At 55.4% G+C, this 26542-nt stretch overlaps 2 protein-coding genes across 2 annotated transcripts; one reads left to right on the top strand and one right to left on the bottom strand.

Moving 5' to 3' along the window:
* Nucleotides 1–826: 826 nt before the first annotated feature.
* Nucleotides 827–5519, top strand: FAM98C (family with sequence similarity 98 member C). Its single transcript, XM_075537278.1, has 8 exons — nucleotides 827–891; nucleotides 998–1146; nucleotides 1236–1370; nucleotides 1835–2040; nucleotides 2476–2553; nucleotides 2671–2787; nucleotides 3145–3312; nucleotides 3972–5519. The coding sequence occupies exons 1-8, from the start codon at nucleotides 827–829 to the stop codon at nucleotides 4107–4109; spliced, it is 1056 nt and encodes a 351-aa protein (XP_075393393.1). The 3' UTR covers nucleotides 4110–5519.
* Nucleotides 4260–26311, bottom strand: RASGRP4 (RAS guanyl releasing protein 4). Its single transcript, XM_075536657.1, has 17 exons — nucleotides 26256–26311; nucleotides 22890–23074; nucleotides 22295–22396; nucleotides 22102–22180; nucleotides 21374–21505; nucleotides 21116–21269; nucleotides 12341–12514; nucleotides 11349–11465; nucleotides 9884–10159; nucleotides 8205–8285; nucleotides 8011–8115; nucleotides 7771–7889; nucleotides 7299–7443; nucleotides 6381–6417; nucleotides 6177–6308; nucleotides 5965–6071; nucleotides 4260–4394 (listed from the first exon to the last, which is right to left on the bottom strand). The coding sequence occupies exons 1-17, from the start codon at nucleotides 26276–26278 to the stop codon at nucleotides 4260–4262; spliced, it is 2103 nt and encodes a 700-aa protein (XP_075392772.1). The 5' UTR covers nucleotides 26279–26311.
* Nucleotides 26312–26542: the final 231 nt, after the last annotated feature.

The raw sequence follows: 26542 nt of genomic DNA, 5'->3' as shown, positions 1-26542 counted from the left end.
CACTGTGAAAGGTAAAAACCCTAAAATAATGCTAACAGACTACTGTTCACACCGCTGCAAGGAATGACAGCTGGAGGTTGAGAGTAATTGGGGAGGGGGAGGGACGGGAGGGGCTTCGTGACCCCTCTCTCGCCTCTGTAACAGCTGGCTGCGTGCTAAACGCAAAACGCCTTCTCGGTAAAAGCACAAACTCCTTCCGGGAAATAGGTTGCCTTCGGAAGACCGGGTTGGGCCGGGCCGAGAGGCGGGCGAGTGGGAAGCTGGACCTCTCCATCCGATGTTCCGGGGTTCTGGCGGAGCTGCCAGAACAGTATTTGGGCGGACGCACGGCGGGGGCAACAGAGGCGGGCAGAAGCGGCAGCCACACCCGCTGGCCCGTCCGCACGGCCAGGACCCAGGACAAGCGCTGTGGACTCTGCGGTGCCAGAGGGCGTTCCCAGACCACGCTGGTTCCCCAAGGGCAGCGCTTTCGGTTCGGGGTGAACGGATTTGGGGGCCGGCTAGGTCTTCGCCTGCGCGAACTGGGAGGCGAAGGCCGTGAGGAGAGGTCCATTGGTCCGCGCCGCCCCTTACTCGGCAGGGAGCCGCGCGCGCACGCGCTGCCAGGGGGCGGAGCCTCACGCCGGCCAGCAGGGAGCCGCGCGCGCACGCGCTGCCAGGGGGCGGAGCCTCGCGCCGGCCAGCAGGGAGCCGCGCGCGCACGTCGCTGCCAGGGGGCGGAGCCTCGCGCCGGCCATCAGGGAGCCGCGCGCGCAGGCGCTGTCAGGGGGCGGAGCCGCGCGCCCGCCAGCAGGGGGCGCATGCGGGGCGACGCGGCGACGCTGGAATGGAGGGGGCGGAGGTGGAAGCGCGAGAGTGGGCCGCGGTGGCCCAAGACCTGCAGCTTTTAGGGTGAGGGGGTGTGGTGGCGGATGCGGGGGACGTGGGGGATTGTCCTCCGGCGCGAGACGGAGGGGGATTCCCGCTGAGCACCCCCGCTGCCCTGGCCCCACCGCAGGTATGGGGCTTTCGTGGGGGCGGCGTCACGGGGCACTTTGTGCCCAGACTTCAGGGCGCTGTGCGAGCGGCTGGCGGCGGAGCTGGTGGCCCTGGGCGCCCCGCAGCGGGGGCAAGAGGAGGGCGCTGAGACGCCGAGGGCGAGCGACGGTACGTGTGGCTCGGGAGGGCCGGCGGGGCAGGGTCCCCGGCTCCGCCGCCGCCGTGGCCGCACCCTGACGCCTCCTGCACCCTTGCAGCCCTGAACGCCGAGGAGCAGTTCCTGCAGCAGTTGGGCGACCAGCTGCGCGCGCTGCACTGCCCAGACCGCGCGCTGTCGGGCGGAGACTGCACCGGGACGCTGCGCGAGCCGGGCGCCTGCCTGCGTCTGCTGCGTGAGCGCCCGGCGGAAGTGGGCGGGGCTCAAACGACTGGGCGGGGCTGGAGTTTGGAATGGGTGAGCCCGTTCCAGGTGGGTCCGGTTCGAATTTGGGGGCGGGGCCAAAGAGGAGATGGGGAGGGCTTCGGACAGGGGTGGAGGAAAGCGATTGAAAGCTCAAAGGTTAGATCAATGCTGAGAAGGTAGGTAGGGTTCGAATTTGGTGGCAGGGTCAGGGACCCAAACTGGGCGGAGCTTGTTCTTGCTTTTGAACCTGAGTCCTAAGTGGGCGGGGCTAGAAGCATGAGGTTTTTGAAGTCGAAGAAGCGGAGGGTATGGCAGGTGTGGCAATGTGTCCAGACCGCCACTGGAGGCACCAGTCTATCAGAGATCAGGCAGTATTTTAAACCTAATTGTCATAGGCACTATTTTGCATAGTGGTGTCTTTGGTCCCTCCATTGCATTCTTCCCCACTCTTAGGCTTTCTCTGCTCCGAGCTCCAGGCAGCCCGTCTTCTGCGCCTGCGCCACCCACTGGACCCCAGTCCTGCACAGCTCTTTGGGGAAGGAACAGAGGAGGGAGCTGACATGGTCCGGGAACTGATCCTTACTCTCCAAGCCCTGGGTCTGTCCAGACCTGCGCGGGGCACCCCTGCCAGTCGGCTACTGCAGGAGCTCCATGCCAAGGTGGAGCCAGATTCTTCTCATGCTAGCTTCCTTGAAGTATGGGGGGGGGGGTTCTTTCCCAACACAGTGCTGGCAAGAGTGCCCCACCAGCAGGAATGCTTCCCTGGAATTGTGACCGCCTGAAGGAGCCTTGGTGGCTCAGGGCATAAAGCATTCCACTTTGTAGTTTGCGGTTCAAACCCACCAGATGCTCATTGGGAGAAAGATGAGGCTGGCTGCTTCCGTAAATAAATTCACAGCCTCAGATACCCTACGGAGCAGTTCTAGGTCTGCTCTAGGACTGCTGGGAGTTGCAGGAGACCCAGCGATGGTGTTTGACTTGTGACCGCCTTCTCGCTTTCATATAGTGCGTGCCCTTGAGGCAGTAGGAAGCTGGGATCTGTGGAGGGACCCATCTGCGTTCTGACCTGGTCAGCCTCTAACTCCTCCCCTCAGATCTCGGAGCTGCTCCCTTCCTTGCCCCCGGCGTCCATGCAGCCCCTCCTCAGCTGCCAACTAGATGCGCCCAGATGGGTAAGACTGGGTTTGCCAGAATGCCATTAATGCCTTCACTGGGAGCTGAGGGTTGAGGGCAGCTCCCAGTGTTAACAGAGCACTGCCTGTGTGCCCCCCCCCCCGCCCCCCTCCCAGGAAGCCTTGGAAACACTGTCCCAAAGCCTGAGAGATCAGTATTGCTGCCGCCGCTGCCTCCTCCTCCGACGGCTGGACCTCACAACCTCTGCTTTCCACTGGAGTGAGCAGGCCAAGGTAGGGTGGGGGTGGGCTCAGTGTCTGGGGGGAGGCCCAGAGGGAGGCCCAGTTGCCAGGCAGAAGGTTGAGGGCTCCCCGGTACTTCGCTGTGGCATGGTCTGAAGTCAAGGCTTTTGTATAAGCTTGTGAAGTTGGAAGGTTATAGACTCTCAGGACACCTGCTCCCCCCACCCCCATGGGGTTCTAGGAGCCCCATTTCTGAGGTGGGGGTGTCTTCAGAGCACTGCCCTTTAATTTAGTGTGGGGAGGGAGACCTCAAGGGAGGAAGGATGTTTCCAAGGGGACAGACCTGACAGGAGGGAGCTCTTGGGTACCACTTAGATGCCCACCCTCACCGCCCCCCCCCCATGCCAGGCCAAAGGAGAGGCCATGAATGCTGTGCTGATCCCAATTCGAGGGGTGCTGACCCCAGACTCGGAAGTTTCCATCGCCCATGTCCTGGCTGCCCGAGCTGACCTGTCTCGCCTGGTCCCAGCCACCAGTGTGGCTGCCCGTCGGGGGACCTGTTGTGCCATCAACAAGGTGGGCTCCTGGGACCCAGCCACCTTGCCCTTCAAACTCTTTCAGTCTTTTATCCTGGTCTAGCCTTGATGGGCTCTGGTGCCTGGCTCCCCAGCGTCTGGCCTGCACCTTCCAGTTGCCCAACGGAACCACGTTGGAGGCAGAAATAACCACCATTTGAATGATGCCGTGTCTAGTCCCCCTTGCCCCGTCCATACAGCCTCATATATGTGTGCCTGTGTATCAGAGGACAAAGCCCAGCGGAGCAGTCAGGGAACATTTCACATGGCCGGGCGGGGTGAGGGTGGGGGGTGTTTTTGTTTTATTTTCTTAAGGAAACATTATTAAGTCAGTAATATCACAGGTAGTGCAGAATTGAGAACTGGGAGGAAAACAGATGAAGTTTGCTGAAAATGTTACACAAATCTCCAAATAGGACTATAGATGAAATTGAGGTGCATACACTACTGCTGAGTGGAGAGCTGGGCCTCCGTTTCACTCTCCCCTCTCTTTGACCCTGGCTAAGGCCCCAGTTTGAAAGCCCCTGTCCTGTGGATCTCCGGGCCCAGCCCCAGCCTGTCCCCTCGGAGCCACACCCTTCCTTGCCCCTCTTTGCTCTCTGGCTTCTTTGCCCCAGTGCCTTCTCCTTCTTGGCCTCAGTGTCGCTCACCAACCCGCAGGTGCTGATGGGCAACGTGCCAGACCGGGGGGGCCGCCCCAGTGAGCTGGAGGCCCCCATGCCATGCTGGCAGAGCCGAAGAGAGGGTGGGGCCCGGCAGAAGGCAGGCCACCAGCGCCGGGGCCGCAAGAAGAAGTAGCAGGTCGACTGGAGGAGGTGGGGCACCTCCATGAGATGAGGTCCAACGAGGGGCCTCATTGGGAGTCAGTTCTAACTCCTGCGGGCCCTAAACAGTCTCCTGCTCCATCCGCCACTGAACACCAAGGGCCAGGTCTTTTGGAAAATAAATTTAATTTGTGACACCTGTAGGAGCTGTGTCGGCCTGTGAGGAGGGGTAGGGGGTGTTGGTCTCTTGAGGCCTGACAGGCACCTGCTGCTCTGACTCGCCAAGTCCTTGGCTCTTCAGCAACGAGTTGCTTCCTTCCTGTGGGCATGGGAAAGAGGCTTTCAGACACCAGACTGGCACTGGTGTCCCAGGCGGGCCAGCGCTGTGGCCGGCACTGCAGATACAGCAGAGAAAGAGGCAGAGACAGGCCGAGAGCTGACCTTTACAGTGAGGAGCGGCAGGCGTTGAACAAGGGAAATAGGCAATGTCGCTCCTTCACATGGGGATGACGCGTCAACAACAACTTACCGCCACCCAGTCACGTCTGACTCACAGGACAGAGGAACTGCCCTGTGGGTTTCACAGACTGTAACTCTCTATGGGAGCAGAAAAGCCTCGTCTTTCTCCCTCAGAGGGGCTGGTAGTTTCGAACTTCCAAACATGCACTTAGCAGCCCAATGCATAACCATTTAGCCCTCAGGGCTCCTTGGAGGAAAATAAAGGCAGGAGGTGGGAATGGGATGGTTGGGGAGATCACAACTTTGGCTGTGTGGTCCGAGAGGCCTCACCCAGAAAGTGATCCATCAGCAAAGCCTTAAGGAGGGGCCCCCGTGGGGCTCTGGGGGAGTATATTCAAGGAGCAAGGGACGCGGAGGAGAGGAGACCCATGAGGCTGGAGGAGCAGCCAGCAGGGAGAAGAGAGCCTAGAGAGGTGACTCAGGCAGTTTGAGAGGACCTCTTGGGTCATAAAGGCAGTACTGGCCCCCAAGTGAGAGGGAGTTCTCAGTAGAGAAGGGGCACCACCTGACTTGGCATACACGGGGTCTGGATCCCCAAACCCTTCCTGGCCACCTCCCCTTTCCCTTTCTGAAACCCAGCCATCTGGAGCTCTCCCCTCCCCGTCCTCGCTGCCCCCTGGAATATTCTGATGGCCAGTTAAGAACATGGATTAGGAGCCTGCTCTCTCTTTAGAGGCCGACAGAAGACTTAGGTGTGAGCCCTGCCTCCAACATTTAGATGTTCTGCCATCTGGGACCAGCAGCATTAACCCCCCTCGCCCCTCTCTCCTCGTCTACGATGGAGATTGCGAGGAGCGGGGAAGGCAGTGCCTGTGTGTACACCTAGCTAATGAGCTGCTGGTGGAAAAGGAGGCAAGATGACTAGTCGCTGTTAGGCAAGGGAAGAAAATAAGGTGCTGTTGGAGGAGGACACCCTGGAGCTTCAGATAAGGCAGTCTCAGTAGGAAAAAGGGGGTATGTTTGGGGGTCCTGGTGGGGGGGAAGGCATTGAAGCAGGGGGTGTTGAGAGGATGAAACAATGTTCCGCACATGCAATTAAAAAAATAAAATCTAACCCTAGTCTGTATCTTTGAAAAGTGGAATTTATCTCACGGACATTATTGTAGCTCCCGATGTCTTTCACCACCTTCTTTCCATCTTATGACCGCCTTCCTCCCTCCGAGGCTTTCTTCCCCACTCAGGTTTACTAGTGGCTGCCCTTGCATACTGATTTCTCATCATCTTTTTCGGTCATCACTAAAAATTAACCTTCTGCCACCTTTTGTGCATGTTTACCTTCCTGGGCTGCCCTGGATCTGCCGGGTTTTGCTCAGGGAAATGGCCTGGTTGTCCCTGTTTCCAACTGGGGGCAGGGGGCAGCCCCTCCTCACCATCTCTGGCTCCCAGGAAGAAGGCGGGGGCTCCATCTGGGTCCAAGCGTGGCAAAGGTGTGCCTCAGCCTCAGATTCCAGAGTGGCGGGGAGATTGTCCTTGGAGCCTGTCGGCAAGGTGACAAGAAGAAGGGACATGGGAGTCAGGTGGGGACGGGCCTCCTGACCTTCACCAAGCCCTTTTCCCGGGCCGGCCACACCCTGAGTCTCACCAGAGCTGGCACATGGGGCCGACGTGGGTGGGACAGGGCCTCCTGGGGGGCCATCACCCTTGGCCCCCGGCCTCTTCTTACACTCCACATTCACATGGTCTCTGCAGTTTTTGTGGAAGCATAGCCCACACTCTGCAGGGGGGGCCGTGGTGAGCTGTCTGTGCCCTCCAAGCCCCTCCCCTTGCCACCGGCCGCCCAACTCACCCCGGCAGCGGTAGCCTTGCTTGGTTACCCCCCAGAGCTGGGAAGAAAAAGCAGAACATGTTACCCGGGCTGGGGGAGGAAGGGCTATGGACTGGGGGTACACCTTCCTGGAACCCATGTCAATTGGGGAGGTTTCCCAATACCCCTCTTGGGAGTTACCTAGCATTTGGAAATGATTGGGAGTTACCTTGGGTTTGGGGGACCACTTAGGCTAGCAGAGGCCAGTGAATTTGGGCACCAACACAGCATGGATGGCATAAACAGTGGGGGACATGTCGTATTTCCCCCTCATGTTCCCAGAGTGGAGAACTGGGCCTGGCACATCGGCAGTGGCGCTCAGCTCACCGCTGTCGAGTGGACCCTGCTCTGAGTGAGTGAGTGAGCCGCAGGACAGGGTAGACCTCAGGTTAGCAAGGCTGTGAATCTTCCCGGGAGCAGACCCTCTCCTCTTGCTCTCTGTGAGTCCACACCGTACACCTATGGGTCCACACAACCTATTGGGCCACCAGAGCCCTTGCACACACTAGGTGCTTGGTGCTCCTTTGGTGAATGAAGGTAGTTTCCCCACAGTCAATGGCTTATGGTTTGGACACAGCAAGATCTGTCCATTACCCTGAGTCTTCGGACCCCTAGAGTTTGGAAAGAAAGGGTCCCAAGTTTATGTTTTCTGGATTTGGTTTGATGTTGATGTGTTGGATTTGGGGAGATGATCTAGGCTTGGGGGGCGGGGGGCAGAGGTTGGGGCTGACAGGAACTGAGGGGTGGATTCTCTCAGTCTGGAGAACTGACTGTTGTGGAATCCCTGTGGGGCTGGGAGACTCCAGGGCAAGGCTGGTTTTCTGGGCCCCGGCTGGGAGCCCTTGGGGCACCCCAGGGGAGAACTCGGTCCCTAAAGGAAGGAGCAGATGAGGTGCTCACGAAGCCGTTGCAGCAGCTGCAGAAGGTGGGCTTGCGGAAGGTGACCTCCTGGAAGGTGTGCAGGAAGGAGAGGCCCAGCTTGGAGCAGATGGCGCTGGCCCGGAGCAGGTAGCCGGTCAGCTCCTCTCTGCTGAAGGAGCCATGCCTGTGGGCAGAGGTGGCCCTTCAGCAGGACTCACCCTTTCTTTCTCCCTGACCCAGGAGTTCAGGTCCCCAGCCACCTCCTCCCTCAGACTCAGGCGTGCAGACCCGGGCCCTTCCTCCCTCACATCAGAGTCCCTCAGGCCCAGGACTCTAGGCCCCCTGCTCCCTCATCCTTGCACCCAGGAGTCCAGGCGCCCCCTTCAACCTCCTCTTCCCTGAGACCCAGGAGTCGGGCCTCTGACTCCCTCCCCTCAGGCCCAGTGGGGCCCAGTTGGCCAGGCTTCTGCAGTCCCTTCATGTTTGGGGCACCGGAGTTGGGACCACTCACCTTTGGCAGGGTGGCGGGTGCAGCCCATGGCAGGCGAAGGGGAAGCTGGCCGACAGTCGCTCAAAGTCTTCCTGAGAGATGGTCCCTCGGCCTTCAGGGTCGTAATTCTTGAACACGGACTTCGAATGCATGGGGGGCAGGGGTGGAGTGGGGCCAGGCTGTGGAGGTCTGGCCTTTGCCGCCCCTGCACCCACTCCTCCAGCAGCTGTAGCCCCCCTTCCCCCCTCCATCCGCACTCACCTCCACCAGCTGCTCCACGTGCCGGCCCAGGGTGGCCCTGTCCGGCTTGGCCGTCACCCCGGGCGCCCACTCCACCACCAGGGGTGGTTTGAAGGGGGATGGTGGCTGGGGTGGGGGCGGGACAGAGGGCGCCGTTAGTTAGTCAGGGTCCAGGCTGCAGCCGGGGAAGCCAGAGGCCAAGGGCGGCCACTTACCAGGCTCTTGGGGTAGCGGGGCTCCCTGGCGTAGGAAAGTTCATAGAGCTCGTCCTCCGTGTAGAAGAGGTCCAGGGAGAGCTGGGGGCGGGGCAGCAGACCCTCCTTAGTCCCGCCCCTCCGGAGCCACGCCCCTCTCCCCGCCAGGCCCCACCTCCGCTCGCTCCCTGCAGCCCTTTCTCTCCAGGCTCCACGTCTCCCAAGCGCAGAGGCAGTTCTACCCTGACCCATAGGGTCGCTGCGAGTTGGCATGAACTCGATGCCAGTGAGGGGTTTTGTCTGTGTTTTAAAACTCGAGTCGGTGGGTGCTGCACACAGCTGGTGCGCTCAGCTGATCACCAAAAGGCCTGGTCATCGGACGCCCTAGGGACCCCAGGCCGACGCTGACCCACAGGGTTTGCCACGGGGTCGGAATCGATCGGGTGACAACATGCTGGTTTTAGGTTTCATCTAAAATGCCCTCATCCCCGCCACTCCCACCCCGTCTCTCCCTCCCCACTGCCCTCGCCAGCACCCAGCACCCGCCCCCGGGCTGGGTTTGGTTGGCACAGGAGTCTCCCCACTGCCTCCTGGGTGCATGCAGCCTGTACCGACACGATAAGACACGCAGACACAACACGCAGCAGGGGCGCGGGCAGGGCGGGCTACGGGCCTGCAGTGGTCTGAGGCAATCCACCACCAGGGCCCTGTGGGTCGTGAGAGTCAGGCAGCGGTGGGACTACGGAAGTCCCTGTGTTCAGACTCGGTTCTTTATTAAATGCTCTCCTGTCGGTTCCAACTCTACACAATGAAGCAAGGCCCGGTCCTGCGCCGGCCTCACAATCAGTGCTGGGCGGAGCCCAGGGCTGCAGCCATGGGTCCATCCATCTCCTCGCCGGCCTTTCTCTCTCTCTCTCTCTCTCTCTCTCTCTCTCTCTCTCTCTCTCTCTCTCTCTCTCAGCCCCTCCACTTCACCAGGCACGATGCCCTTCTCCAGGGACTGGCCTCTCCTGACAGCATGTCCAAAGTACGTGAGACAAAGTCTCGCCGGCCTTGCCTCTAAGGGGCACTCTGGTTGTACTTCTTCCAATAAGTTTAGTTAGTTTGTTCGTCGGGCCGCCTACGGCACTTTCAATATTCTTTGCCAGCATCCTAAGTCAAATGCATTGATTCTTCTTTGGTCTTCCAGATTCAGTGTCCAGCTTTCACACGTACACGAGGCAGTTGAAAGTGCCGTGGCTTGGGTCAGGCGTGCCTTAGTTCTCACAGTAAGAACCGTCTCCTGCAGCGGATTTAACATTATGCCGTTGATCCTCCGCGACAACCCTTGAAATGAGTCCTATTCATTCACTGTCATCAGTGGTTTCCAACTCACAATGACCCCACAGGATAAGGGAGAACTGCCCCAGTGGGGTCCTGAGATTGTAACTCTTTATGGGAATAGAAAACCTCATCGTTCTCCTGTGGACCGGCCAGTGGTTTCAAACTGCTGACTTTGTGATTAGCAGCCAAACACGTAACCCCCTATGCCACCTAGGCTCAGTGTGGGTCCTACTGTTTGCAATAAACCTGAGGCCAAGAGGTCAAGTGACTTGAAAGTCTTGGTAGCCCAGCCAGCTCATGCCTGCGCTACTCCACCCAGCCCAAGCCCCTCTAGTCCTCCTGGCCCAGCCGCCACCTGGCAGGCCGGGACTGCTCACCGTCAGCAGGTGCAGCAGGTCCTCATTGGCGCTGCAGGGTGGGCGCTGTCCCTGGAGAGCTGCCAGCTCCTGCAGCCGCAGGTAGAGGCTGTTGAGTTTGGACAGGTGCAGGCGGCCATCAGACAGCCTGTCGGGCTGGGCCTCGTGCAGGGACACCAGGTCCTTGAGGTGCACGCCCAGCACAGGCAGCCGGAAGCCCGTGCAGTGGGCCCAAGCGCGGCGGTAGCGGGCATAGTTGTTGTGAGCTGCCAGGAGCTCCGTCAGCTCCAGCAGGACCTGCCAGGTGGGGAGGGTTCCAGAGGACAGGGAGGTGGGAGCGGGTTCTGTTTTGCAGAGTTTTCTAGTCTTCTGGTTCTGTAGTATCCCAGCAGCCCCTTGCGTGGGACCCAGGCACCAGGGACACACCTCCCGGGTCCCTTGATATTCCACACTGATCTCAGTGTTTCTCCCTTAGCGGCCCCTCCCCTTGGGTCCCTTGTTATAGGAAGCCCACATCTACCATGCCTCAAGCTAGTGGTTGGGGTCTCAGCCACGATCCACACACTCACTCGCACATGCACACATGCTCTCACACACACATATGCTCACACACACCCCAGTTCCTCAATCCCCCATGGGCCTGTCTCCTCAGCCTCTGGAACATCAGTCTCTTGCTGCCCCTCTGTCTCCTCTGTCCCTCTCCCAGCCCAGTCCTGGTCAGCTCAGTCTTGACTCCAGCTTCCCCAGGGGTCTCAGCCTTCAGCTGCTCCCTCTGCAGTCCTCTCTCCAAGAGACAACTAAATTGATTTTCCCAACACGTCAACTTCGCCTCATCTTCTCCCTTAGTTCACAAACACGCCCCTGCCTCCCCAGGACCCCCAAGGACGGAACAATCTGCATCACATGGCTGACCATCTCAGGTCTCTTGGTCGCCTGGCCTCCCTCTTCAGTTCACCCTTCTGCACCAGTCACTAGGCTAACTGTGAATGCCACCACCAACCCCAAACCTTCAACAGCTCCCCACTGCTCTTGAATGAAGACCAACCACTCGAGGCAATTCTGTAAGGCCCACGAAGGCCATTCCTGACACCCCTCCAGCCTCATTTCCTGCCCCTCACTGACTCCAGCCACACATCACGATTGTGGGTGACACCCATTTCCAAGACACGCCTCAGGACATCCCCAATCCAGATCCCTCTTCTGGATGGCCCAGATGTTGTACTTGGGTGCGTGGTTTCGCTCCCATTTGAGCTGTAACTTCTCTGCCTGTGCATTCTTTTGCCTGCCTCCTTCACGGAGGACCCCTGCTCAGGACCAGACTCTCATTGGGTGAAGGGGTCCACGCAGTGGTCCAGGAAGGATGCAGACAGAGCCTGGGGATCTGTGGGGTCACAGGCAGGGTTTGAGAGGGGTGGGGGCCCGAGATTGTGGATCCAGGGAGGAGGGTGGGGCTGGAGGGCTGAGAGTGTGCAGGCAGGGGATTCACCTTGGTGCTGTCAGGGCTCAGGTGAGCGTGGGAGTCCTTGAGTCTGGAGATGGCGCTGTGACACAGGCCCCCGGTGACTGCCATCAACGTATTGAAATTCTGCAGCTGGTGGAGCCTCTAGGGAGGGAAGAGGTGGAGGGGGACTGTTGACAGAGGCATGCCACGTACCTGAGTGACCCTCAGGCAACGGGGTGAACGTGTGGTGGCCAGCAGGGGTGGGCCACAGCAGGTTCTAGCGGAGTGGGGAGATGAGCAAGAAGGGGGGCTGCGGGGTGGTGGTCTAGGCTGGGTATGTGCGGCAGAGAAGTGTACTGGGGATTCAGACAGACCTCAGAGGGACAAGCAGGGGCGAGGGGCCGTGAGGAGAGCGGAGAGGTGGGCTCTGGCAGGACAGGTGCACCAGGCAGAGGTAGCTGGGGCCAGACTGATATGGGGTCACATTGAGGGGGGCTTCACTGGGTTTCTTGGGCTCCCTCCTTCTTCCCAAGTTTAATGGGCAGAGGTCGCTGCGGGGAGAGGGTGGCGCCCGGGATGAATAGAAGATACACAGACCCAGGAGTGCCCAGCGGAGGAAGGGCGTGGCCAGGAGGGAATGCGTCAGGGGGCGTGGTCTCCGTGGAGGAAGGAGGCCTTCCCCTTCCCAGAAGGGAGGGAAGCCCGTGACTGTGGGCAGGAACCTGGAAGGGATGTGACAGGATGCGGTCACCGTCCCAGAGGGGATCGGCTCCTCAGTGGGGTCCCAGTCTCCCAGGGAGAGAACATGGGGACCTAAGGATGGGAGACAGGGTTAGGAGGGACGGGCTGCCAGCCGGCGGGGGCGGGGGTCATGCAGCGGATAACCGGGAGTAGGGCTGGGGAAGAAGCCTAGGGTCTGGGGGCGGGGCGAAATGAGAGGGGCGGGGCCATCCGGTGGGTGACGTCACTGGCGTGCTGGCCCTTGGCGGCCCAGGCGTGCGGGGGGGGGGGCGGGGGGGGGAAGGGGAGCGCCTTACCTGGGCCACGTGGATGAACTTGTCCAGCACCTGCGCGCGCTGCGCGGGCCCGGGTCGACTCAGCACCATGACCTGCACCCAGCGGGACACGCTGTTGCTGAGGCCCACCGAGCCCTCCAGCGCCGGGCAGCCCCGCACGGAGCCCTGCAAAACGTAGCTCCGCAGGTCCTGGGACTGGGAGCGAGGGAGGAGTCAGAGGGACCCACGACGCCTTAGGGGTCTGCAGCTCACGGGCAAGTTCACTTAGCAGCCGCTGCCTCCGATGTCCTAGCCTGACCTCCCTAGCTTCAGTGATGTTTGTCACCTTGTCTCCCCCAGGTTGCCACACGTGCCTTAAAGTCACCACGATCCTTTCCCATCCAGGCCATAGACCCCACCCCCCCATCGAACTCACTGCCATCGAATGGATTTGGATTTGGATTCTCAGTGACTTATTGTCGGGCAGATAGACCCTTCTCCCTCCTGGCAGTTTCAAACTGCCGACCTTGAGGTTAGCAGCCCAATGCTTAACCACTATGCCACCAGGGATCCTAAGTTACCAGGGTCCCTATTGCGACCATAAGCAGCCCCGGTTCTTTGGCAAAAGACATTTTCTGTATTTTAGATTTTTTTGAGGATTTAAAATGAACAAGGAAGAAATCAAACCGATTGCTATGGAGTTGCCGTTTCTAACTCATGGAAACACCACGTGTCTCCAGGCAGAGCTGTGTCCACGGGGTTTTCAATGGTTGCTTTTGTTAAGTTTGTTTAGAAGTAGATTGACATTGCTTCCTGCGCACCTCTGTGTGGACGAGATCAAGTGGAGGCAGGAGCTATTCTGTCTCGTTCACTCTGAACGAATTAAACTATAACTGTATAGGCAGGTCCTGTGGTGTCCCCATTCTCCAGATAAGGCCGTCAGCACCAAGAGGCTGTGCAGTCTGCCCAACACAAGGCAGGTGTGAAGCAAGGTCACCTCGAAGAACCCAGCCCGCTGCTCCTAACCGTGTACTGGACTGGCACCCAGTAGGCGGCGCGGAGGACAACTTCTGTTTGTTCTACTGACGGGAGATGGCACAGGGCTTAACCTTCAGCCACTCAGCCAGTGGACCCCATCCACTCTGCCCTCCAAATGCTGCCACAACTCACCCACTTCTCTGCCCCACCTGACCCAGCCAGTCACCCTCTGCTGCCTGACCCCCAGCAGCCTCCTCTCTGCGCTTCCTGCTCCCACGCTGCCCTCTACCAGCTGCTCCCCACACTCCACCAGAGGCACCTGGGAACACTTGACTTAGATCTCCTGCTCAGAGCTCCCCCGTGACTCCCTCTCACCCAGAATCCAAACCAAACCGCAAGGCTCCATGTGATCTGTCCCACCTGTACCTCCCGTCACCTCTCCACCACCCAGTCCTATCGAACCCCCCCTCATTGCTCTGTGCCAGCCGCACTGTCCCGCCAACGTGCCAGATACACTCCCACCTCAGGGCCTTTGCACTGTTTGTTCTCTCTTCCCAGAACACTACCCCCTCCAACTCCTCAGGTTTGCTCCCTCACCTGCTTCAGGCCCTTATTTGGGCATCACTGTGCCCACTTCTAGCATAGCTGGGACACAGCTGGCACTCCCGGTTGAATGAGTGAATCAAACCAGAAGAGGTGACAAAGCAAACAAAGGAGCAAGAGCCAAGGAAAATCAATGCAGCCTCCTCTTTGGCAGAGATTTCCAGGGTGTCCAAGTGTCCCAGGGTTGGGGGGCGGGGAGTGAAACTCTGCTGGGGCCACCCACAGTGGAACAAGTGCGAGCCCCCACTGGCACACTGGTCCCAGTCCCCATAAGCCAGGAGTCGCAGACTGGTGATTTGCAGGCCAAATCTGTCCTGCCCACACGTTTAATTTAGCCAGCATTTTTACAGTGAAAACGTCTATGTATACATCTCACTGCCAATCGAGTCAGTTCCGACTCACGGCAGCTCTGTAAAACAGGGTAGAACTGCTCTTGTGTGTGTGTGTGTGGGGGGGGGTTCTTCCAGTGCTGTAACTCTTTTTTTTTAAGGTGTTACATTTTTTTCATGGTAAATCACCTTTAAAATAAGTTGTAAACACATAATCACAATCTATTCTAGTCCTCCCCCCACCTCCCACATTCAGTTTGCTCCCCAAACCCCTTCATCCCCCCCTCTCTCCCCTGCTACCTCCCCGTTACGCCCTTGCATCAGTTACTATCTCTATGTATCTACTCCTTCTGTGCTTCACCAACTGGGACACCCAACAGAAATAATTTTTTTTAATGGCAAGGATTAAATAATAATAATATAAAGATAAACATACAAATAACGAGTAAGCAAGAAAAGACTATCATTGAATCAATAGTTTAAAAGCCAGGGAAGAAATTTTTGTCATGGAACAAGCAAGGACTACTTGAGCCTAGAACACCTTCAGGTTGGGTCAAGAGGGAGGTCAACTGACCAAGTATCAAGCTCGATGCAGCATGATCACGTGTACAATGTTCTCTGTCTGACAGAGAGGCCGTTCACGTCTTGCCTGTGGCATGAGGGGACCGGCCAGAGGCTTAATCTGACTAGACCAGGCATCTTCAAACTACGGCCCGCGGGCCACATGTGGCCCGCCGGGGACATTTATCCGGCCCGCCAGGTGTTTTTGCCCCGTTTGTTTGCTTACTTCAAAGTAAGATATGTGCAGTGTGCATAGGAATTTGTTCCTAATTTTTTTTAAACTATAGTCCGGCCCTCCTGCGGGTCTGAGGGACAGTGAACTGGCCCCTGTTTAACAAGTCTGAGGAACCCTGGACTAGACACTCTGCAGCTGGGTTTTGGGCTCCCGTGCCCTCCATAGCCTTCTACAAATTGGATGTTCACAATTTAAACTCTGATATGTTTCCTTTTGTTATATTTGGATTTTGTTATGGTCACCTTTGGCTCACACAAGCTGGTGTGCTTCTTCCAGGTGGACTGAGTTGACTCCTCACTTAGATGGCTGCTTGTCTGAATACAAGGGGCTATCATTCTTTATAGGAGTAAAAACCTCATCCTTCTCATGCACAACGTCAGTGGTTCAAAACCACCATCTGCTCTTGTGCATATCTATATATCTACATCAACATATGTATATGTGTGTACACACCTAAATCTACTTATCCATGTAGTTAACAGGCCATTTTTCACATCAAAGAATCCCATCCCCACTTCACTTGAAATTATGATGGCAATCACTGATCTATGTCTAGGTTGGTTTAAGTTCATAAAACTACCATTTGGAAATGAGCAGCAGCTACTAAGGGCCCAGGCAGAAGACGGATGTTTTGAGAACGATGATGGCAACAAATGCACATATGTTCTTGGCACGATGGATGGATTGTGATGAGAGTCGTATGAGCCCCCAGTAAAATGATTTTAAAAAATGACCATTTGGGACGGTAAGATAGTGTAATTTCAAATAACCCAAACAAATACCATTTACTATACACCAGCCACTTTTTCCGTGAGGCTAAACTAACCAAAGCAAACTTGCTGGTATCCAGTCCCTCTAGCCCATAGCAAGCCTATCAGGCAGAGGATTGTCCTCAGTTCTAAGGTGGCCGTCACTCTTCATAGGCACAGACAGCCTCATCTGCTCCCTGTGTAGGACTTCCGCCTTGCACAGGAGAATTACTGAGAAATATGGGTCCAAGAATGCAGAAAATGTTCGAAAATGGACGATGGTGAGGATTGCACAACTCTTCTTAATATCTTTAAACCTTTGAATTGTATGGTACATGAATTATACGCCAACCGCAAAAAAAAAACATTTTTAAAAGGTTAATTAAAAAAAAGAATGTGTTTCGAGAATGATGATGGCAACATATGTACGAATGTGCTGGACGCAAATGATGTATGTACGGATTGTAAAAAGAGTTATATGAGCCCCTAATAAAATGATTTTTAAAAATGATTAATATACCCTTTTATAGGTGAGAAAGCAAAGGCAGCACATTGACGTGACCAGCCCACGGCCAGGCCGCGGAAGTTGAAGTCAAGTCGGGAGATCCGGCACCAGTGGGTCATGCTCACACACAGAGGCGCTGTATTTTTCTCCTTAGCACCTGGCAGCTTCTAATGTAATATTAGTGGGCACTGTTGATCATGTTATACATATTGGCTATTAAAGAAAAAACAACTGAAATCTTTCTCAGAGAAGATTGAGATCAAGACCACAATTACTGGAAGCAATACCTAAAGTTTCCCCCCCAGCCCCCCCCCCCCAAGCATTTGGAAAAAAATCCGTGCTGGGGTATAAATCAATTTTGGAACGTATTATTCTTTCTTTGTTTTATTCTGCCATTGAACGTTTTATTCACTCGTTGCTATTGACTCCCCATTTTCTCCCCACCTCCCCTGCCGTACCTCCAGAAACCACGAACCCAGTCACTCTCTAGAGATCCACCCACCCCGCCTGGATTTCCTACTCTGAAAACCACCCTCCCCCACCCCAAACCCAAACAAACCAACAAACAAACAAAACCTAACAGCAATAACAAAATCAAACAGAGATCATCCTCAAGGAAGAAGAACTTATTGAGCACAAGGTCACCTTTGCGGTTGTTTGCTGTCCGGCGCCCGTGAGCGGCTCCGCCCAGAGGGCCTCCTGAATGGTCCTCACAAGCGCTGCCCTGTCTGAGCACAACTGAGCTTTCAGAGGAGTCAAAAGGGAGCTCAACTAACAAGGGGTTCAACTTGAACCTAACCGCATCTGCCGTAATCCGCCTCGCAATTCACTATCCACGATGGCAAGGTTATTCATTCACAGGCCTGGTCAACGGTCAGAGGGGACGCTCTGACTGGAGGCTTCGTCCTTGGGTAACTGCCCTGTGCTTTTTAAAAATTGAAACCATTATTAACTGGGTCAAAGGGAAATAAGATATGACATTTGAACCTAACTCTATCCACTTTATTTGTCTCCACAAGGCTCTCTGTTAATACCTAAGGCTAATCTCATCCTTCAACTACACTCAGAGGAGATTCACCGGAGACTTAATCTATGTGTAGATCCTGCCCATGGATTTGGGCCTTCCATGGTCATCCAGAGCCTTCTGGAAATTGGGTGTTAATTCAAGCTCGGATATCATTCCCTCCTTTGGGTTTAGATGATATTATTTATAATTCTTGGATCGCACAGGCTGATGTGCTTCTTCCACGTGAACTTACTTGACACTTCACTTAGATGGTTGCTTGTTTTAAGACAAGCCTTTAAGACCCCTGATGCTATTTTTTTTCTGGTAGCAGGGCACCATCTAGTTTCTTCTGCACACTTTGAATAGCAGCCATATCTTCAGCAATCTCTTTCAGAGGGCAAGTATCAAGCAGGGCCTAAGAGACGTCATTTTCATTTGATTCTAGAGAACATGACCAATCATCTCCCTGGAGCATAAGGTTGACCGTGTTCGGCTGATTCTATTAAAGCTGAGGTTAATCTAAATATCTATTGATAATGTACTAATGTCTCCAATGATATAGAATTCAAATCACAGCCGAGAAAAGGAGTTTATGCAAGTATAGAAACCACAGTGCATGCATTGTTGACTTGTGCCCGTTAGACTCAATTGACTGGACACTGTTTACACAAACAATGGGGGCTGTCGATAAGGCAAAACTTTTGATCATATCCGGTGACAGTGGCAGAGCCAGGCCCACTAGATTAATCGATCTTAATAAAGAAGCAGGGCATTATAATAGAAAGCATCTGGTAATTCCAGACCACCTTTCACTGAGCACCCTCCAGGCATTTTCATCTGACCTCAAATCTGCCACTTGAGCCTCAGTTAAAATCCCTAGCTTAGATCCGAAGGCTTCTCCCAGTGTTGAATTGGTTAGTTTGAGTTTCCCTAGACTTCAGACACAAAGCAGGCTAATGCCCTCCAATCACAGCAGGTAAAATCCAGCCCAGGGGAAAAAATAAAACAAAACCTGCCATGGACTGGAAAAAAAAAGCCAAAACCAAAACAACCACAACAAAAAACCCCCAAACCCTGGTCATTGGAAAACTGGCTGTTTTAAGTGTCAGAATAAACAGGCCTCACAGCTTCGCCACCCTTTCCTTCTCGGACCCAGAATGAAGAGGTGCCAGGGGCAATAGATGGATTTTTTCAAGAGACTCTCAACCCTCAGGGATAAACAAGTATGTATAGTATTGGGGAAACTTGCTGATTTTTAATTGCTTTAGAGTTATTCTATCTGCCGTTATGCAAACATGCAAACGTGGATGCTTACAAAAGTGCCTGCCCTGGAGTAAAAAGACTTCACAAATAGTGTGGGCTTCTGGTAAACAGCCACCACGGAGTCATACAGCCTGTGTAAATATCGCAGGGCTCTATTGAAGATCCGCACCCTTTTATTTGCTTCGTTCTGACACCCCTGTTATTTAATAGAGACACGTTATCTAAATTGAATTGCCCTTTGCGATTTAATGAAAAAAAGGGAAATGTTATTAATATTGTTGCAAAGTGAGAACTTGCGCATAGTAGCATTAAATAGAAAGAAGCTCTTGCTATTTGCAAGCCTGTGTGTGCTCTTCGAAGCTCTGCTTGTTCAGGCCCCTTCCCTCTGAAGTGAGGTCTCAGCCTGGCCCCACCCCAATGTAAGACAATAAGTTTAGTTGGTCTTTTATTGGTAACTACTGCTAAGACCTATATTCACATTACTATTTAATGCATTGGCAGATAATTCTATTTTACCAAACGTTCCTTGTCTCTGATTGATTTATTTCATTCCTTAAAAATATTCCAAGGACAGCAGAAAGGTTTTAAATTATACGCGAATTTAGAATGCAAACAACGGACACACATAAACCAAGCCAAGCAGACAAATTCACCCCCACTGAGTCATTCTAACGCACAGCAACCCCGTGAGACAGGGTGGCACTTCCCTGGCGGGAGTCTGGGGCTATAAATCTCTATGGGAGAAGAATGGAGCAGCGGGCGGTTTCCAATGGCAGACCTTGGGGTGCCTAACATGTAATCCAAAACACTACTGGGGCTCCTTCTTAGCAGCCATGGCAGCCCAAACCAAACGCCCTCTCATCAAGTTGATTCTGATCCATGGCGACCCTATAGGACAGGGTAGAACTGCCCCTGTGGGTTTCCAAGCTTGTGACTCTTTACAGGAGCAGAAAGCCTCATCTTTCCCTTTTGGAGCTGCTAGTGGTTTTGAACTGTTGACTCTGTGGTCAGCAGTCCAACACATAACCCACTATGCCACCAGCGCTCCTTTTAACAAAAATCGATAAGGAAACAGAGTGCTTAGCACCTTCATGTCATGACTCTAGGGTTTAAACGAAACCTTCAACGCCGCATGGAAAGCAAAAGCAGCTTCGGCTACCAGGACATACAAAACAAATGGGCATCTTGTGAAGTGATCTACATATCCCAATGATGTGAACCATTCTCAATTCCCTTTAACGTATAATCCCCGTCAGAGCCACACCAGGAAACCGGTCTTCTGCTTGGACAAACAGAACCTAACTTGGCCCACACATGTTTCATGGTGTCTGGTCTTGTCTGACTGAGCTCTCTGAAAACCCGCCAAACACCTTCAAAGGCTGAAGACTTGGGATCGTGAAGTCTTTAAAAAGAATGGGACATTGGTTCTGAAGGCCGTTCTAAAAAAGAAGTTCTGAGCATTACAAGAAAAAGTTATCGGTGGAAGCTGCCAGATTTGGGTTCAGCTGAACTTATGAAAGTCGAAGTGGACGGATCGAAAGCCCTGCGCCATGTTCTCCAAGACCCTTTAAAGGAGAAGCAAAGACGGATTCCTATAATCTAGAATGTTCTTCCTAAAGGGCTAGCCTTTGTAGCCCTCCTGTCCTTCCAGTTAAGTCGCCACACTGCAGAGATTGGAGATTTGTGCAGAACGTGTGTGCAACTAAGTGAGCGGAGATTCCTAGGTTGGCCCTTTCCAGTTCCCCCGGATACAGGATGCTTTGCTGGGAAAGACACTTACTTTAGCTTCCCGTCAAATACTTATGTCATTTAATCTCTGCAGACATTTATATGAATCCTTAGGTAAAAAGAGGGGGTTAATAAAGTGCCCCCCAGAGATTAAATGGCATAAGAAGGACGCATTTAAACTGCTAAATGCAAGTCTAGCAGTTCGAAACCACCAGCTGCTCCGAGGGAGAAAAATGAGGCTTTGTGCCCCTGTAAAGAGTTACAGACTCGGAAACCCCAAGGAGCAGTTCTGCCCTGTCCTGGAGGGTCGCTACGAGTCACAACTGACTCGATGGCAGTGATTGAAGGTAAAGACGTTATAACAGCTTTCCCTTTCCCTAAAACAAATAAAAACCAAAGGGTAGTTTTAGGACCCTGGATATTGTCGAACTTGGGTCCCTAACTTTCCCTTCATAGCTCAGCCTTTAGACCAATCTTTGAACGCTTCTGAACCGTATCTATGCGATCTCACCCAGAAGATCAGCAGGATGACAACGACAACCTGTGAAATGTTACAATTTCGACCGTCGTCCCCGAAACGAGCCGCTTCCCAGAGTTACTGCGGTCCAACAAGCGGAACTCGTGGCTCTTAATAAACCCTGGAACGTGCTAAAGGGAGGTCTTTGGATCTTTTTACAGATTCAAATATGCCCCGGAGTTATCCATGACTGTGACATATTATGGAAACAAGGGAGTTTGAGGTTCTGCACGGCATGCGTGGGATTTGAACTAGGGGCTCCGTGCTCAGCTCCATCAGCCACGTTCACCTTCTTAGCTCTCCAGGGTCCTGACCTAATGTAGGTGGAAGAGTAAGGACTCACCGTGATAGCCCGGAAAGAGCGGAACTCCAGGTAGGTGAGGTGTTCAGCCAGCTCCACGCTCTCCAGGTGATCGAAAAGCAAGGACACTTTGCGCTTTTTGCCCAGGCCTGGGCTGCTCAAGGGGGGTGGGGGACCAGGGCCGCCAGGGCTCAGGCTGCAGGCAAAGAGGGGCTCAGGGTGGAGGGATTGGAGGGATGGAGGGGGCAGGAGGATGAGGGTTTGGGAATGGGAAAGGGTAGGTGGGGAAGGCTGACTCACAGATTGCAGGAACCCCCCAGATTCCTCTGGGAGGAGCCGCCTTCCTTTTCCACAGTGGCCCAGAATCGACCTATGACCTCTTCTAGTTGGGGCTCTTGGTGTATTGCCTTAGGGTGCTGGGTCAGCCAGTACCTGAGGGTGGTGTAGAGATGGTGGGTGAGGCTGGGAGGTGAGGGTGGGACAGGCCTCTGGAAGGAGTCTCTTGGGTTGAGGAGGGGACTCGAGGTCTGAAGGGGGTCTCTGATAGTCTTGGTCTGGTGAGGCAGCAAACTCAGGGAATTACTGGCACTAGGTTGGGGGTTCTTTAACACAGGCTGGGGGTACTAGGTCCGGAGAGCGAGGCAGGGGGAACTCTTGGACGTAGGATTGTTAGAAAGCAGGCTGTGGGGTAGACCCAAAGCTGGGGATCTCTTGGAGGCAAGACTTTGGGGGACAGGGATTCTTAGATGCTAGGCTGGGGGTTCTATGGGAGGTAGAGGTTTGGGGGGTGCCCAGAGCTAAAGGTCTCTGAGCACCATGTGCAGAGAAGGTCTCTGGGAGATGATGGTTCTAAGGAGCCGGCCTGGGCGTGTCTTAGAACCAAGCTGGGGTTTCAGACATCTAGGGCTTTAGGAGCAGTGCTAGGTGTGTCTACGGGACCTGGGTTCGGGAGCATCTGGGAGGTGAGTCGGGGGAGCAGCATGGTGGGATTTTGGATCATGGGAGTGGCGGTCCTGGCTCAGTCCTACCTGACCAGGTGACAGATCTGCAACCGTCTCCGCTCTTGCGTGCTCCCCGTGGCCTCCTGGTACTTGGGTTTGGTCAAGGCTCTGTTAAGCCAGTCTCCCAGACCCACCCCACCCACCTTGTCCCCATCACCGAGACTCCGGCAACGGGGCCCTCCTCCCTCCGGCCCTCGCTCTGTCCTGGGAGGATATAAGCTCAGCAGACGGGCGGCAAGGTGGGCAGAAGGCAGCACCCAGCTGTGCATGGCTAACACCATGTTGAGAATGTGGCCCCCATGGCACAGGCTGCCAGCCGAGTCTGGGGGCGCAGAAGAAGGAGGCGGTCAGAATGGGCCCCAGACCATGACATCCCAAAGATCAATTGGACAGTCTGGCACTAAGCCCTGGCTCTCCCAACAGCTTCATGCATGCACGTGGGCAAGCAAAGTCATCTCCTCGTACCGCGGCTGCTTTGCCTGTGCCGTACGCACACGCAGGGCAGTCGTTAAGGGCAAGGGCTCTGGGTTCAAATCCCAGCTTTGCCACTGCCTCTTTAACTGGTGACTGAACCTTAGCTGCTTTGGTTTCATCTGTACATTCTACAGAGAGTAACTGGGGGCCGTACGTGACCCACGGGGGCCCCCAAGTTGCACTAGCACAAGGGTAGGCAGCAAGGAGGCATCTCCCAGAGTACGGGAGGGAGGGGGCAGACACACAAAGCCTCTGACAGGTCTGTCCTCCCCCCTCCCCGGAAGGATGCCCGTGCACCCCACACTGTTTCCACGGCACACATCTGGGCAGGGGACACTCACCGAACGCCTGGATACACTTCTCCAGTAACTCATCTTCGCTGCAGCCCCCGTCGCTCAGCACGCCCAGCGCCATGGCGGCCATGACCTTGCTGATTTCCCCAGGGCTGGGGCACGTCTTGTGGCGACGGGCCTGGCGGGGTCGGCCCCGCGCCCCTGTCACCCCCAAACATTCCTGGTGGGACTTCCTGCAGGCACATTCCCCAGGGAGTCAGCAAAACCCAGTCTCCCAGCAAAACCCCAGGATTCTTTTTGACCTCGAAGTCCCAAGGCATCACGGAGGAACTTTCTAGAAACAAAGCCCTAAGGTAACTCTTGACCTACTGGTCAGACCCTCCCCACGCGGTCACAGAACGCTCTCCTACAAGTAAGTCATTTCAGGGTTACTCCGGTTCCCTTCAGGGAGTCATGGACCAGGGAAATCATAGGAGCCCTGGTCATATAGTTGGTTACGCACTGGACTGCTGACCATGAGGTCAGCAGTTCGAAACCACCAGCTCCTACTCAGGAGAAAGAGGAGGCTTTCTACTCCGGTAAAGAGTTAACAGTCTTGGAAAGCCACAGGGGCAGTTCTGCTCTGCCCTGTAGGGTCAGTAGGAGTCAGAGTTGACCGGCTGGCAGTGAGTCTGAGCTTTTTTGGGGTAATCTCTGGAACGCCCATCTCCAGGCCGTGCCCCAGATTTCTCTGTGCTGCATGGCCCCAAGGCATCGTGGAGAGGTCTGTGTGTGCGCAGCCCCTGGGATGACGCCTGGCCTCCTAGGGAATCATGGGAGAAGACTCCCAGGATCATTCCGGCCTCCTCCCACCCCACTACCCCTCACTAGGGGAGATCTTGCTTTCAGGCAGCTATCTCAGAATTCCTCTTTGGTTTCTAACCTCCTTACCCCACCTCCTAAGAACAAGTTCCTAAGGCCTACCCCAGGGACCCCACTTTCCCCAGCCCTGCACCCCCTAGTCCATGCCCAGTAGAGCCACCCCACCACCCTGAGGCCAGGTCTTCAACACAGCAGGTTCTGGAATCTCAGCTCAGAATCCCAGGCCAGGTCCTACAGTCTGGGGCCTAGAGAGCACACACGCGGGGCTCCCTGGAGCCAGTGGGGCCCCTAGAGCTACGCAGCTTCAAGGAAAAGTTAAAAATAACCCTCCCGCGGCATCTGCTCCGCTTGGGGACAGAGGGTAATGGAGAGAGGAGGGTGCTGGGGAAGGAAGGACCTGAACTAGACGTCAGCGCCTTGGTTACAGGAGTCAGGAAGAACTGGGGTCCTGTCAGTCAGTCTGTCATCTGGCTGCGTGACTTTCTGTTAGGCCCGTAATCTCTGGGGCTTCTGGGTTCTCCTACGACAAAGGAGGGCCATCCTTGGACCCTCCCTAGGCCCCTAATGACCACTCAGGGCCTGGCTCCCCCCTAAACCAGAAATAACAGACTGCATGGGTCAGGGCTGAGGTGGGAAGGTAGACCTGAGGGGGTGGGGGGTGGGGGGGCAGAGAGAGCACTCAATACCAGGAGGAGCCTTGTGGTTGCCTGCACACATGAGCTCAGCCTTTGGAAAGCACCAGCCCCTCCGAGGGAAAGGGCTGGAAGCTTTCTACTCCCATTAAGAAGTTCATCTCGGAAAACCGCGGGATCAGTTCTACCCGGTCTTAGAGGATCCTTGGGTCAGGATCGACTAGATGGCAGTGAGTTTGAGGGGTTTGGGAGTTTGGGAGAGAAAGAAGGTGAAACTGGAAACAGGAAGACCCTCCTCATCAGACCCTCCTGCGGGCACGTTGCCCAGCCCAACCCATCCCAAGCCAGTTGCCTTGAAGTCAGCTCCAGAGCCCGGGACCCACACGTGTCAGAGGAGAACGGTGCTCCAGTGGAGCCTCCACGGGGCTGGGGAGGGGGTTTGGGGGAGGTGCCTCTGGGTGGACTTGAGTCTCCATATTTTGGGTTAGCAAACTGTGAGCACCATCGCAGGGCTCTTGGCACAACAAAACACAAACTCACGGCCACGGAGTCGATGCTTACTGGTCAGGACCCTATGGGACAGGGTACAACCGTCCCCCCCTGCAGGTTTCTCAGACTGTCACTCATTTCAGGAGTAGAAAGCCTCATCTTCCTCCCTCCAAGTGGGTGGTGGTTTCAAACTGCTGACCTCGTGGTTAGCAGCCCAATTTGTAACCGCTGTGCCACCAGGTTCTTTGGCACATCCCGAAGACTCAGTCAATTAATACTGAAGGCCGGTGACTCAAAGCTGGGCATTACCAAAGTGCCTAAGGTTCACCAGGCTCAGGGTTGAGCTCTCTGTCAGTGGTTAAAACAAGCAACACACAACAAACACCCAGTTCCTAACCTAAAAGTAACAGTAGTGTCACCTAGGGATTTGTTAGAAATGCACATTCTCAGGACCCACTCTCGAGCTGCAGAATCAGAATCCTGGGAGGTAGCAGGCCCAGGAGTCTGTGTTTCACAGCCCCTCCAGCTGGTCGGGATGCCAAGTCAAGTTAGAGAGTTCAGCCTATCCCTGAGTGAGGACCTACAAGTTCCCCAACATGGGTGGGGATTACTGTCCTCCTGACAGAAGAGGAAACGGAGACCCAGAAGTTCAGAACTTACCCAAGGACGTGCAGCTGGGAAAGGGCTCCGCTAGGTCTCCACCACTAAAGTGCTGTCTAGTCTGGGAAGGGGATCACTCTGCTTCTCAGAGGCGTTCTGGGGGGCCACCCACACGAGGGACTCAGCTACCACCTGACCCCATGGGGACAGGAGGGCAAACGCGCTCCGGTGGTGCCCAGCTCCAGCTCCAGCTCCAAAGCTAGCCAGCCGGTGACCCCAGGTCTGTGAACTGTCAGCTCCAGTACTGACTGCAGAACCAGGTTAAAGAGGCAGAGGGAGCCTGGCCCACGTCACACTCCCCTCCCCCGGGGCAGGGCCCTGCAGGAGTCTGGAGTTTCCAGTGCAGGGGGCATGGCTGTGATGGGGATCAGTAAGACCCCAGGGAGGGCAGAGACACCCAGGAGAGGCAGGGGAGGGAGAGAGACACAGGGAGAGGAGAAGGTGCAGATGCTCAGGTACAAACAGCCACAGCCTGACTTAGCTCTGGTCCAGACAGGGCACCTTGTCCGCCTATTCAAGGACCCTCGCTACCTGCACCATGGGTCCCGGTACCGTGAGTCCCTGGATGGGGCCAGCAGTGGACAGCGCTTGGGGGTTGACCCAAAGGCTGGGAATTCCTCTGCAGCAAGGTCTGAAGCGTCTTTCTACCTGGCACCCCCTGTTTCAGATCTTGGGGGGAGGGCACCCTGCCTCCTAGCCTTCCACCGCCCGCCCCCCCCCCACCAGCCCAAGGCTTTGTGATGCCTGAAGCCTCCTGGGAGGGTCCTCTCACCTCTTGCTATCTTTTCTGTTCATGCTTCCTGCGGGGGAGGGGGTCCTGGCAGAGTGGGGCTCGGCTCCTCCCCCCTCGCTGGGGCTCCAGCTTCTCAGCTCCTGGTGAGAGCCCAACTCCCCGTGCTCTTGCAGAGAGGAAGAGGAACTGGCTCTCCCCACCCAGGCCCAGGCCCAGGCCAGGGGGAAGGAAGAGGCTTCGAAGGGACGGGCCCCCTCCGCCCCCCCTCCCCCCCGCATGGGGGATCCCTGCAGCCTGAGGTTTCCGGTGGTGCCCTCCTCCACCCC

This window comes from Tenrec ecaudatus, chromosome 18, assembly GCF_050624435.1.
Source record: "Tenrec ecaudatus isolate mTenEca1 chromosome 18, mTenEca1.hap1, whole genome shotgun sequence".
NCBI lineage: Eukaryota > Metazoa > Chordata > Mammalia > Afrosoricida > Tenrecidae > Tenrec > Tenrec ecaudatus.
This window is presented reverse-complemented; position numbering and strand designations above follow the sequence as displayed.

What these genes read in the sequence shown, in the direction of transcription:
- RASGRP4 (XM_075536657.1), bottom strand. Translation starts at nt 26,278, where the DNA reads ATGAACAGAAAAGATAGCAAGAG. An exon ending in GCTCTTTCCGGGCTATCACG is followed by an intron (nt 12,515 to 21,115) that starts GTGAGTCCTTAC and finishes CCTCGCTCCCAG; the next exon opens with TCCCAGGACCTGCGGAGCTA. An exon ending in GCAAGGCTACCGCTGCCGGG is followed by an intron (nt 6,309 to 6,380) that starts GTGAGTTGGGCG and finishes CCCCCCCTGCAG; the next exon opens with AGTGTGGGCTATGCTTCCAC.
- FAM98C (XM_075537278.1), top strand. Translation starts at nt 827, where the DNA reads ATGGAGGGGGCGGAGGTGGAAGCGCGAGAGTGGGCCGCGGTGGCCCAA. An exon ending in GACGCCGAGGGCGAGCGACG is followed by an intron (nt 1,147 to 1,235) that starts GTACGTGTGGCT and finishes GCACCCTTGCAG; the next exon opens with CCCTGAACGCCGAGGAGCAG. An exon ending in AACTAGATGCGCCCAGATGG is followed by an intron (nt 2,554 to 2,670) that starts GTAAGACTGGGT and finishes CCCCCCTCCCAG; the next exon opens with GAAGCCTTGGAAACACTGTC.